The following is a 13,842-nucleotide window of genomic DNA, read 5'->3' as shown; positions in this document are numbered from 1 at the left end:
TCTGTGTTGAAGTGGGTTACTACTCAGTCCTCATAAACAGATGGTGTGTGATTGAAATAACTTTTTTTTTTTTAAAGTAACCTCCACACCCAATGTGGGGCTCAAACTCACAATCCCAAGATCGAGGGTCGCATGCTGTACTAACTGAGCCAGCCAGACGCCCCGAAATAAGTCTGAATTTTAAAAAGCCTGGGATCTCATGCTGGCTTCACAGTGGCTTGTTATGTGACCTTAGGCAAGTCACTTAATCTCCATGAATCAGTTTTTCTATCTAAATATTGAGAGGACAAAGTTAGATCAGTTTCCATCTAACTTTCAACGTTATGGAATGATTTCAGCCTGAGAAAGTTGTTAAAGATATAGATGTTAAATTATATGAAGCATTTTTTTTCTCTATAAAAGTGTATATTGAATCTTTCTTTCTTTCTCTCTTCCTTCCTTCCTTCCTTCCTTCCTTTCTTTTTTTTGGTGTTTATTTTTGAGAGAGAGAGACAGAGCACGAGCAGGGGAGGGGTAGAGAGAGAGACACAGAATCTGAAGCAGGCTCCAGGCTCCCAGCTGTCAGCACAAAGCCTGACACGGGGCTGGAACTCATAAACCTCAAGATCATGACCTGAGCCGAAGTTGGACGCTTACCCGACTGAGCCACCCAGGCACCCCTGAATTTTTTCAATTTTAGAATTTAGAAGACACTTTGAGGCCTATGTAGTTTTTATTTTATTTTTATTTTATTTTTTTTTTATTTTTATTTATTTCTAGGAGAGAGAGAGAGACAGTGTGAGCAAGGGAGGGTCAGAGAGAGAGGGAGTCACAGACTGAAACAGGCTCCAGGCTCTGAGCTGGCAGTCAGCACAGAGCCCGACGTGGGACTCGAACCCACAAACCGCGAGATCATGACCTAAGCGAAAGTCGGACGCTTACCCGACTAAGCCACCCAGGTGCCCCAAGGCCTATGTAGTTTTTAAAAGAATGGTCATCTTAGAAGGCTAAAGGTTTAAAATGGTGGTTTTTCAACATTTTGGGGGAGCTGTTAGGAAATATAGGTATCCATCTCTGCCCCCAAATATTCTGTTCCAGGGTAGTTCTCAGCCTTTTTTTTTTTTTTTTTTTAACCATTTGCTAAGGTGATTCTAATGTTCAACCACAGTTGAGAAAAACTGTTTCCAAAGATGTCTGAGAACTTTTTCTTCCATTTTCAGACTCTATTGAGAATGTAGATTGATGTGTTTATATTATTGCCTACCTTAGTGGTATAATTCTTTGATAAGTGAGATAATTAATATAAAAGTCCTGGCACAAAACAGATGCTTAAGCAACTGTGAGTTTCTTTCCCCAGTGACTGTGGCCCATATAATTTATTATTATGATTCCATGCCCATTAAATTCAAAACCATTCATAAAAGTTTCCTAATTTGTCATGGAAAGTACATGTTAAATGTCTTTGGCCTGCATTTCACTGAAGTAAACAGAAGACTTCTTTTCAGGAGACCATTTTCCCCAGAAACACTGATTGCATTGCCTCATTTTCTTTCCCCATTGTTTCATGGCCTTATTTTTTTTACCTTTCGAGTGCTTATTGTTACAGTCTTTGAGCAGGAGTAATCATCTTTCCCTAAAGGCAGGGAAAGGGGCTCCGGTGGAATCACAGGCATGAGTTCTGGAATCAGGAGTTCAGCGCCAGAGCTGCCCACCTGTTCGCAGCCTTGGCCGTCAACACCAGACTCTCATTTAAAATCCTCAACTCATTGCCGCAGCTTAGAAAGGGAGTAATTACTGAGTAGCTCTGTCAAACCTGATTGCGGATTTGCATTTTAATAGTTAAAGCTGTTTTCTTTTTTTTTTTTTTTTTATTTTTATTTTTTTTTTAATTTTTATTTTTATTTTATTTATTTATTTATTTTTTTTACAAATAGTTTATTGTCAAATTAGTTTCTACATAACACTCAGTGCTCATCCCCAAAGTGCCCTCCTCCATGCCCATCCCCCCCTCCCCCCCACATCCATCAGTCCTCAGTTTTTGTCAGCATTCAAGAGTCTCTCATGGTTTGCCTCTCTCCCTTTCCCCCACCATTTCCGCCCTTCTTCTCCCGCTTGTTCCTCCGTCAAGTTCCTCCTAATCCTCCTATACGTGCAAACATATGATATTTGTCCTTCTCTGCCTGACTTATTTCGCTCAGCATAACACCCTCAAGGTCCATCCATGTTGCTACATGGCAATGAGAAACAATGAAATCTGGCCATGTGTAGTTAAAGCTGTTTTCTAGGGAAACCCCTAAGTGAGCCTGTTTTCTTCCAATACTAACTTGTATCTTGCTGTCAAGTCACATTTTTGCCCTTGTTCCCAGATACGGACGGCCCGACCCTCTGCTTCGGAGAGAGCACGACATTCGAGTGAGCCTCCAGATGGCCTCCGTACAGTACGTGCACACGCAGCGTTTTCAGGCGGAGGTCGTGGCCTTCATTCAGCATTTCACTCAGCTGCAAGATGTGCTGGGGCGCCAGCGAGCTGCCATTGAGGGGCAGACGGTAGGAAGGCTCCTTTCTCCAGCTGCTTTCCCAGTTTGACCGATAAGTAGCACTTTTAAGCCTCTAGAGCGAAGTCTGGAAAATTTCCCTGAAAACAGTGAAGGTCTTCGGGTAATGTTATGCTTACTAGTGTCCTCCATGCAGCTGATTGTCTACAGAAATCTTACTATAGTTGGGGAGCTTCTATTTCTTTTTCATTGTACCATGTTTTAATGACTTTTAAGGTTTAGCTTAAGCTTCCTCTAAAGAAGATAAACAAAATTTATGGCTAACACTTAAGACTTCTGGTCCCTTTTAGTACTTTTTAGTTGGGATCCTTCTCTTGGAGAGTGTTTCCAGAGAACATATCTGTTATATGAAGAGAGTTTTTTTCCCAAATAGATTAGAGATTCCCGACTTCTTAGTTCATAGTTTTTTTAGTGTCTTAAAAATATTTTCACTGCACATCCTAAGCCAAAAGACACACTGAATGGTCTTTCCATTTAAAAAATAATTAAGTCTAAACAACTTAGTAAGTCCGCATGTTCTAACAACTTAGTTGCTGTTTAAAAAATAACACATAAGTGAAAGACTAATATTTTTATGTCACTCTTGGATAAATTACTTGCCAGTGGGGATGAATGTGCCCGTTGGGCAATGTGCAGCTTCTCAGACTTGGAACCAGGCCGCACATGGCAGCCTTCATTTCCTGTCCCACACTGGCTTTTTATCACCACAAGTGCTGAAGACCCAGCTTTGCAAAGCTGTGACAACATAGGAAGGAATCTAGTATGATCTAACGCTGAACGTGAACTACCTCAGTCTAGTACATGCAGCATACAATGGATGATGTGTTTCCCTCAAAAATTTAAAATGCCCTGGCACGCGCACATGGGAGTGTGTGGCGGCGTCTTGTGGTGTCTTGGCATAGGGTTTGAGAACCACAGAACATGATTACAATGTAGTCCTTTGTAAAACTTATTTATGTAATTATTATATTTTTAAATGCTTATTTCCTTACTTTGAGAGAGAGCATGTGTGCAAGTGGGAGAAGGGCAGAGAGAGGGAGAGAGAGAATTCCAAGCAGGCTCTGTGTTGTCAGCCCAGAGCCTGATGTGGAGCTCTATCCCACAAATTGTGAGATCATAGCCTGAGCCTAAACCAAGAGTCAGACACTTAACTGACTGAGCTACCCAGGTGCCTCAAAAGTTATTTATTTTTGAATTTCATTAGGTAAAAGATTAAATAAATAGATACTATCTTCATAGTGACAACATTTAAAATGTTTTATTCTGTTATTTTTGAATTTTATTAAAAAAAATTTTTTTTAAATCCAAGTTAGTTAACATATAGTGTAATAATGGTTTCAGGAGTAGAATTTAGTGATTTATCACTTACAAAGAATACCCATTGCTCATCCCAACAAGTGCCCTCCTTAATGCCCATCACTCATTTAGCCCCTTCCCCAGTCAACACCCCCTCCCCAGCAACCCTCGGTTTGTTCTCTGTATTTAAGAGACTCCTATGGTTTGCCTCCTTCTGTTTTTATTTTATTTTTTCTTCCCTATGTTCATCTGTTTTGTTTCTTAAATTCCACAAGTAAAATCATACAATGTTTCTTTTTGTCTGACTTATTTTGTTTAGCATAATACACTCTAGTTCCATCCACATTGTTGTAAATGGCAAGATTTCATTCTTTTTCATCCGAGTAATATTCCATTGTGTGTGTGTGTGTGTGTGTGTGTGTACATCACATCTTCTTTATCCATTCATCAGTCAGTGGACATTTGGGCTCTTTCCATAATTTGGCTGCTGTTAATAGTGCTGCTATAAACATTGGGACACATGTGTCCCTTCAAATCAGCAGTTTTGTATTCTTTGGGTAAATACCTAGTAGTGCAATTGCTGGATAGTAGGGTGGTTCTACTTTTAATTTTTTGAGGAGCTCCCTACTGTTCTCTAGAGTGGCGGCCAGCAGTGCAGAAGTGTTCACCTTTCTCCACGTCCTTGCCAACATCTATTGTTTCCTGAGCTGTTCATTTAAAAAAATTTTTATTTTAAAGGGGAGCGTGGGTGGCTTAGTTGGTTAAGTATTCAACTCTTGATTTCAGCTCAGGCCATGGTCTTGTGGTTCGTGAGTTCAAGTCCCACATTGGGCTCTCTGCTGTCAGTGTCGGGCATGCTTCAGATCCTCTGTCCCCTTCTCTCTCTGTCCTTCCCCTGCTCGCACTCTCTCTCACAAATAAAGAAACATTAAAAAAGTTTTAATTTAAATTATTTGAATATGTTACATATTGATTTAGTACAGAATCAAAGTAAAAGGACATTTGGAGAAAAGTCTTCTTCTCAATTACTTTTCCTCAACCACCCAGTTTCTCTCCCTGGAAACAGTATTACCAGTTTCTTGTGTATCTTTGAGAGAATATGTATACATATGTGTGTATATATACACATATATATGTGTGTGTGTATATATATATTTTAAATAAGAAAGCACAGTCAAATTGTAGGGAATATGGATAAAAATAATCAGTTTTACCAAAGTACGCCCCAGGTATGTTTTCATTGTTTTCTTAATTTCTCCCTGTGCATGTTTCCATGGTTGTAATCAGAGTGTATAACCTTCCCTCCCCCACCTCTAGAAACTTTTAAAACAAATTTATTAGGTGACACACATAAAAGATTATTTGTAGCATGTAAGTTTCAAAGTATGATAATAAAATGAACATTCATGAACCTGCCACCAAAATGAAAATGGAAACATTGCTTACGCTGCACATGTTCCTTCCCCATCTTGTTTCTTGTTCCTCTGTCAGCTCCTTACATAACTCTTCTCCTAATTCTTGGGTCTTCTAGTCCCTTAAAAAAAAAGTTTCCATATATCTTTTGTTTCATTTGTTTTGGCCTTTATAAAAATGATATTTAATGTTCTGTGACTTGCTTTTTTTTTCCATTTTCTTATTTCTCATTTATTTATTTATTTTTAAAGCTTACTTATTTTGAGAGAGAAAGAGTGTGCATGGGGGACAGGCAGAGAGAGAGAGAGTGAGAGAGAGAAAATCCCAAGCAGGCACCACACATCAGTGCAGAACCCGATGTGGGGCTCAAACTCACGAACTGTGTGATCACGACCTGAGTCAAAGTCAGACGCTTAACTGACTGAACTACCTACCCAGGGGCCCCGTTTTTTTATTTTCATATTGTCATTTAGTTAGGTACATTTGGGCTGTTACACGTGATTTTCATTTAATTTTACTGTTGTCTTTCATTTTGTGGAGCACGAATTTATCCATTTTCCTGTTGAGCATTTGGGTTGTTTACGGTGTTTTGCTGTTGTGTGCTTTGTCTCTCGGTGCATGTGTGAAGGAATTTCTTGGAGATACTTAGGGGCGGGGTTACTGGGCTATGGGGTACACTTGTGTTTATCCTTACAAAACAGTGCCAGATTGTTTTCCTAGACAGTTCTACATTCCCATTGCCAATGTATAAGGATTCATTCTAATTCATATCCTTGCCGACACTTGTATTGTTAACCTTTGTATTTTGGGTCAATAATGCTGTAAAATGGCATTATTGAATTTATGACCTACTTAGGATTTTTATTTCTTTTTTCTGTCTTTTTTTTTTTTTTTTTTTTTTTTTTTAGAGAGAGCACAATTTGGAGTGAGGGGCAGGGGGCGGGGAGAGTGTGTGAGAGAGAAAATCTTAAGCAGGCTCCATGCTCAGTGTGGAGTTAGACTTGGGGCTTAATCCTGGGACCCCGGGATCATGACCTGAGCTGAAATCAAGAGTCGGATGCTAAACTGACTGTGCTACCCAGGCGTCCCTTATGTTTTTTTTTTTTAAAATAACTAAAAAAATTTTAATTCTACCTATGTATGCTTTTTAAAAAAGTGTTTGAAGTGAGAAGTAGCACACAGTACATATAGTAATGTAACATGAAGTGTGTTAATTTTATGCACACACTTTTGGAAGCCAGCATGATAACCTTTTTCATAACGTGTTTCCATTTTACATAGCAGTCCTGTTTAATATCTGTATAATCCATCAAGTCAGTTTACTTAGTCATTTCCTTGTTTTTTAACACTTGTTTCCAGTTTTTCATTCTTATGAGTAATGCTTCTATAAATAGCTTTGTGTGCTTAATTTTCTTTCATTTTTTGAATTATTTTTGTAGTATTGAATCCTGTAAGTGTTATTGTTTGGTCAAAGCCATGAATGTTTTTGTGACTCTCAATATGATACTTTTAATAAATGTTGTCTTTTAGGATGATGTCCCCTAAATGATTATTTTCCCCTGTGTGGCTTAGGCAGCAGTGAGTTATGTGAGGAAATCAGTGGGGCTGGGAAATGACACTGTATGTTAGTGTGTCATTGGGTTTAACTTCCTGAGATAAGTAGAAATTGAACAGGTAAGTCTTTGAAATTTTTGTTATATCAAGTTATGCAAGACAAGTAGTCGTTCAGTAGACATTTAACGAATGACGGTTCTGTTTTGAGCAGTGTGGACTCAGAAGAAAAGCTGATCTTCTCAAGGATCTTTAATCGTGGCTGTTTGAATTACTTAGGTTTAAGGTTTTGCATTACTTAGATTTATGGAGAGAGCTAAAGACCTCCTTTTATTTGCTAATAAGATTGAGGCTAATTTGAAGTTAGATTCCTTTCTCCTGATTGTACTGGTGACAGGTGGTGTCCTCTACCTTTGGCTTGTAGCTTGTGGGGTGTTTTTTTTAAGTTTATTTATTTACTTTGAAGGGGGGAGGGGCAGAGAGAGAGGTGGAGCCAGCCAGTGCCCCTGTAGCTGGGTTTTTATTCCCATGTTTTCCAGGGTCTGTAAATGATGATCTGGTAGGACTTTACACTTTCTTCTTCATCTTGATGTTTGAAATTATAAGAGCATCATACACCTTTATTGGGCCAAATAGAAATTGTTTCCTTTATTTTTTACACCAGGAGTGTGATATGGTTTTCCTATGTCTTCCGCTTTACATGTTGTTTCTTTCATTTGTTTAAACTAATGTATTCGTTGAGCAACCGGAGTGTTAGATTTTTGGTGGAGCTAAGATGTGGTATTTGCATTCTCAAAATCTTGGTACAACAGTCTGGAGCCTGGGTGTCCCCACCATAAAGCTGTGTCACCGGTGGCGAGTTATTTTTCTTGCTGTTCTTCTTTCAACTCAGGTATAGGAGGAAAACGAGATACCACAAATAAATATGCCGTACATTTGCCAAATATTAGATTAATGATGCCTCGCAGCTCTCAGAGTGCTTTTATCTGTACTATTTGGTCCTTGTGACAAGCTTGTTTGTCCATTTCTTTGAATTATTTAGTGAATGTTTGTCATACAGTCTTGTGTCACGTGTTAGGAACATCCCGGAAAACAAGAAAGACCAGGCCATTGCCCTAATGGAGCTTCTATTTTAGTGAGATGATATAAAACAGAAAGAAACAGAATTAGTTATGGTTATAGCCAGTGAGGGAGTGGTGGACAGGTGTGTTATAGCCATTTTATCATCGAGGAGACGGAAGTTCTTAACCCTGCTTGTCTGGAACTCTGGCTACCTTGTGATTCAGCTTTTCCCAGTAACATGTAACTTTTAAGGCAAAGTAAGCGCTTTGCAGTGTGCCAGTAGTAGTTTATTTGTTTTGAATCTGCCCCTGAATACACTGAACTTTATAAATTAGAGCTGTGTGTGTATGTGTATATAGAAACTAGGACTGAAAGGGTGTGGGGTTGCCGTGCTAGTAGTAGCTCCTATAAGATGGCTTGTGAGTGTGTTAGGTGTGTGGTGTCATTTGATCCTCACGCTAGCTCTTTAAGGGAGGGCCTCTTCCTCCCATTTTATAGGTAAGCAGAGTGAGACCCTGCAACCTAACAAGTTACCCATGCTGGCAAACTACTAAGTGGTCAGAGCGGGGATTCCAGCTCAGGTGGACAGGCTTCAGAGTTCCCATTCTGAATTCCTACACCAGACTGCCAAAAATGGTACCGCTGTTCATCTCAGGAGGTGAGGTTATGGGTGATATCAGATTTCTTCTGTTTGTTTGGCTTTCCCATCTCAATTTGCCACAGTGAAGACGAGTAATTAGTAATTTTATAGTTTACTTAAAAAACAAAGGAAACAGGGGCGCCTGGGTGGCTCAGTCAGTTAAGCGTCCGACTTCGGCTCAGGTCATGATTTCACGGTTCGTGGGTTCGAGCACCGTGTCGGGCTCTGTGCTGACAGCTAGCTCAGAGCCTGGAGCCTGTTTCGGATTCGGTGTCTCCCTCTCTCTCTGATCCTCCCCTGCTAACGCTGTCTCTCTCAGAAATTAAAAAAAAAAAAAAGCAAACAGGCAGTAGTCATGGGTTGATAGACAGTACCAACAAATCATGTACAGTTAGAAAGTGAAAACAGTATTTACTGCGTGGTAAATTCTCCTGACTTATTTATGTGCTTAACACCCAAGAAAGAAGAAGCTTTTATATTATGAAGGTTTTTTCTTTTCTTATATTTTTCTTTTTCTTTCTTTTTTATTATTTTAAATATAATTTATTGTCAAATTGGATTACATACAACACCCAGTGCTCATCCCAACATCCTTTTAAAAAGTAGTGTTTTTTTTTTATTGGTGACAAAAAAACCCCAAAAATATGAATAAGTAGATAATTAAGACTGTCTTGTTCTCACTGTTTTGTAATCTGTACTTTGATCAATGTATGAGAAACATTTCATTTTATTAGTGTATTATATTTTTTGCCATCTTTATTGTGGTGTAATTTACTTATATTAAGTTAACCAGTTTTAAGAGTACAATTGAGTGAGTTTTTACAATATCTACTGTCTTGTAGCCACTGCTACATTCAAGATTCTTCGAACATTTCTGTTATCCACAAAGTTTCCTCGTCTCCCTGTGCAAACAGGCCCCCTGATCCCTCCCTGCATCCTGGCGGCCTTTGGCCGGCTTTCTGTCATAGTTTTGCCTTTTTTTTTTTTTTTTTACAATTTTCTGTAAATGAAATCTTACAGCATGGCTGTATCTGACTTTTCTCACTTAGCATAATGCTTTTGACAGCCATCTGTATTATTACAAGTATCAGCACTGTGATTTCTTTTTATTGCTGAGTGGCATTCTGTTCTTTGAGTGTTAATACAGTTTGTTTATCCACTCACCCACCTGGTGGACATTTCGGTAGTTTCCAGTTTGGGGCTCTTAGGAATAAAACTACTGTGAACATTTGCAGTGAAATCTTTGTGTGAACGTATGTTCCTCTTGAGCAAATACCTAAGAGAGGAATTGCTGCTTCATGTAACTGTGTGCTTAACATTGTAAGAACCTGTTTTCATAATTGTTTTGCACCTGGTTGGCTCAGTCAGTAGAGCATGTGACTCTTGATCTCTGGGTTATGAGTTCGAGCCCCACATGGGGTGTGGAGCCTTCTTTAAAATAAAAATCATTCCCTAAAATAAAGAGTTTAGAAACGAATTGTAGCTATTTCAGATTCTTTGCTTTTTCATGTGGATTTTAGAATCAGCTTGTCAATTTCTACAATAAAGCCTGTTGGAATTTTGTTGGGGATTGTGTTGAATCTGTAGGTCAACTTTTGGAGATCGTTGACATCTTCGTTCTATTGAGTATTTTGTTTCTTGAGTATGGCATATTTCTCTGTTTATTTAGGTCTTTAGTTTTTCTTAGCAGTGTTTGTAGTTTTGAGTGTACTCATTTAATGTATCTTTTATTAAATTGATCCCTAGGCATTTCATATTTTTGATACTATTATAAGTGATAGCTTAAAATTTTTAATTTCTAGTTCTTTGTTGACTATATGGAGAAATACAGTTGATTTTTATACACTGACCTTGCATTCTGCAACTGTGCTAGATATACTTACCAGTTCCAGTTACTTTTTTGTAGATTCTTTAGGGATTTTTTACATAGATAATCATATTGTCTGTGAATAGAGTTTTATTTTGTCCTTTTTTTTTTTTTAACTTTATAATGTTTGTTTATTTTTGAGACAGAGAGCATGAGCAAGGGAGGGGCAGAGAGAGAGGGAGACACAGAATCTGAAACAGGCTCCAGGCTCTGAGCTGTCAGCACAGAACCTGTCGCGGGGCTCCAACGCACGAACCTCAAGATCATGACCTGAGCTGAACTTGGACGCTCAACCAACTGAGCCACCCAGACGCCCCGACTTTGTCCTTTTCAGTCTGTATGCGTTTACTTTTTCTTCCCTCACTACCCTGACTAGGACTTCCAGTACAGTGTTGAATAGAAGGGGTAAGAGTAGACATCCCTGCCTTGTTTCTAATCTTAGGGGAACAGCATTCAGTTTTCTAGGGGTCGGCAGACTATGGCCTGTGAGAACACACACAGACACGGACACACACACACATACACACACACACACACACACATACAAAGTCGTATTGGAATACAGCTACTGTCCTTAATTTACTTGTTGTCTGTGGATACTTTTACCATTTTCTTGATTTGTTATAGATCTTTGTACCTTGTTCCTGAGGGATATTAGTTTGTAGTTTGTTTTTTTTTTTTAATAGAATAGAAAATAGTGTCTTTTCTGATTTTGGTAATGGAGCATGGTGTCCTTGTAGAATAATTTGGAAGTCTTCGCTTTTCTGTTTAGGAGAGTTTGTGTAGAATTGATATTATTTCTTTCTTTGTATATTCTGGATACAAGGCCTTTGGTACATGTGTTGTAAATATTTTCTCCCAGTCTCTGGCTTTTTCCCCCCATTTTCTTAATAGTTCTGAAAAGCAGAAGTTTTTCATTTTGATGGAGTCCATTTTTTTTTATTGGTTAGGGCTGTATTGTCAAAGAAATCTTTGTCTAGGTGAAAGGTGACAAAAAATTTCTCCTGTGTCCTCTTCTAGAAGTTTTATAATTTTAGATTTCTTCCATTTTGAGTTAATTTTTTGAAGATTTAAGTTTATTTTGAGAGAAAGAGAGAAAGAGTGAGAGAGAGAGAGAGTGAGAGAGAGAGAGAGAGAGAGCAATCAAGGGAGAGGAATAGAGAGTCCGAAGCAGGTTCTGTGCTGTTAGCACATGATCCTGTGATCATGAACTGAGCTGAAATCAAGAATCTGATGCTCAACTAACTAAGCCACCCAGGCACCCCATGATTTCAAAAAAATTTTTTTTAATGTTTGTTTATTTGTGCGTGACAAAGGGAGAAACAGAGCACAAGCAGGGGAAGGGGAGAGAGAGTGGGAGACACAGAATCTGAAGATGGCTCCAGGCTCTGAGCCATCAGCACAGAGCCTGATGCAGGGCTTGAACTCATGGACCATGAGATCATGACCTGAGCCAAAGTCAGATGCTTACCGGACTGAGCAACCCATTGCCCCCCACCCCATGATTTTTTTTTTTTAAAGTAATCTCTGTACTCAGCATGGAGCTTGAACTTACAATGCCAAGATCAAGAGTTGCATACACTACTGACTGGGCTAGCCAGGTGCCCCTTGAGTTAATTTTTGTATTAGCTGAAGTGAAGTGAGAGCTGAGCTTCTCCCCCTCCACCCCCCATACATATCTAGACTGTTCTTTTCCTGTTGTATTATCTTGGCACTTTGGTTAAGAAATAGTCAACCATACAGGCATGTGTGTTTTTCTTCACTCTCTATTCTGTTCCATTGATTTATATTTCATTGTATGTCAACACTGTCTTGTCTTGACTGCTGTTGCTTTACGTGTTTCTAGAAATCAGGCAGTGTAAGTCCTCTGAGTTCTTTTTCAAAGTTGTTTTGGGTATTTTAGGATCTTTGTTTTTCCATACAAATTTTAGAATCAGCTTGTCTTTCTACAATAAAATGTGCTGGGATTTTGGTTGGGGTTGTTCTGACTATCTGGAAAATCAACATCTTAATTACATTGAGTCTTTGGATCCTTGAGTATTGTATGTCTCCATTTAACTAGGTCTTTAGTTTCTCTCAGTAGTGTTTTTTTTGGGATATACTAGTCTTACATATATTTTGTTAAATTGATCCCTAGGTAGCTGAAAATTTGATGCTATTATAAATAATACCAATTTTTTTAAAAGTTTCAATGTGTAATTGTTTATTGAAAATGTAAGAAATATAACTGTTGTTTGTATGTTGACATGTTGACCTCGAATCCTTCAGTCTTGCTAAACGTACCCTAGGTCTTTTCGATTCTTTAGGGTTTTCTACATAGGTGATTATGTTGTCTGAATAAGAGAGTTCTGTTTTTTTTCTTTTCCAACTGTTGGGCTTTTTGCACAGACTAGGACTTCCAGCATAATATTGAATAGAAGTGGTGAGGGGGGAACATCTGTAAATGTGGTGTTCACTGTAGTTTGTGTATGTGTTTTGTGAGGAATCTTCCACTTCATCTAAATTGTCAGTTTGTTGGCATGAAGCTGTTTGTAGGTTCCCTTATCTTTACATTTTTTTCTTTTAAATGTTTATTTATTTTTGAGAGAGAGAGAGAGAGAGAGAATGAGAATGCTGGGGAGGGGCAGAAAGAGGAGGGAGACAGAGGATCTGAGGTGGGCTCTGCGTTGACAGCAGAGAGCCCGATACAAGACTCAAAGTCATAAACCCTAAAATCATGACCTGAGCTGGTCAGATGCTTAATGGACTGATCCACCCAGGCACCCCACTCCCTTATCACTTTAATATTTGTAAGTTCTGTAGCAATGTCCCGCACTCCTTCCTTCCTGACAGTGACGATTTTTGTCTTCTTCCTTTTTTCTTGATTAATTGGAGCTAGAGGTTTCTCACTTGTATCATCTCTTCAGATAGCGAACTTGCCAAGAGGCCTGTGTTCCAGCCCAGGCACCCCCTGGCCGAGCACGTCATGCACTTGGGGAGAGTGTATAGTCTGTGGCTGTCGGGTATTGTGTTGTGTAAATGTTTAATTGATTTTTAAAATTACTTTTCTGTTTTCTAAATAGCTGATTTCTGCCTTACATTATTTTCTTCCTTCTACTTAGGTTCGTTTCGCTTCTCCTTTTTCTAGCTTCTTACAATAGAGGTTTTATATAAAATAAGCATTTAAGGGACACCTGGGTGGCTCAGTCAGTTGAGTGTCCAACATCAGCTCAGGTCATGATCTTACGGTCCGTGGGTTTGAGCCCCACATCGGGCTCTGTGCGGTGGATTCTGTGTCTCCCTCTCTCTGTCCCTCCCCTACTTGTACTCTGTCTCTGTCTCTCTTTCTCTCTCTCAAAAAGAAATAAACATTGAAAATTAATTAAAAAAATAAAATAAGCATTTAAGGAGCACCTGGGTGGCTCAGTCTGTTAAGTGTCTGACTTTGGCTCAAGTCATGATCTCACAGTCCATGAGTTTGAGCCCCGCATCGAGGATTT

At 38.9% G+C, this 13,842-nt stretch overlaps 1 protein-coding gene across 4 annotated transcripts in view; it reads left to right on the top strand.

Moving 5' to 3' along the window:
• Positions 1-13,842, top strand: part of VPS13D (vacuolar protein sorting 13 homolog D) — a 257,963-nt gene that overhangs the window by 49,471 nt on the left and 194,650 nt on the right. For all 4 annotated transcript variants that reach the window (XM_039223152.1, XM_039223151.1, XM_039223154.1 and 1 more), the window contains exon 24: positions 2,346-2,526. In XM_039223152.1, the coding sequence (XP_039079083.1) occupies positions 2,346-2,526 (181 nt within the window). The remainder of the gene's footprint in view (positions 1-2,345; positions 2,527-13,842) is intronic.

Source organism: Hyaena hyaena, unplaced genomic scaffold (assembly GCF_003009895.1).
Source record: "Hyaena hyaena isolate Hyena2069 unplaced genomic scaffold, ASM300989v1 scaffold_1283, whole genome shotgun sequence".
NCBI lineage: Eukaryota > Metazoa > Chordata > Mammalia > Carnivora > Hyaenidae > Hyaena > Hyaena hyaena.
This window is presented reverse-complemented; position numbering and strand designations above follow the sequence as displayed.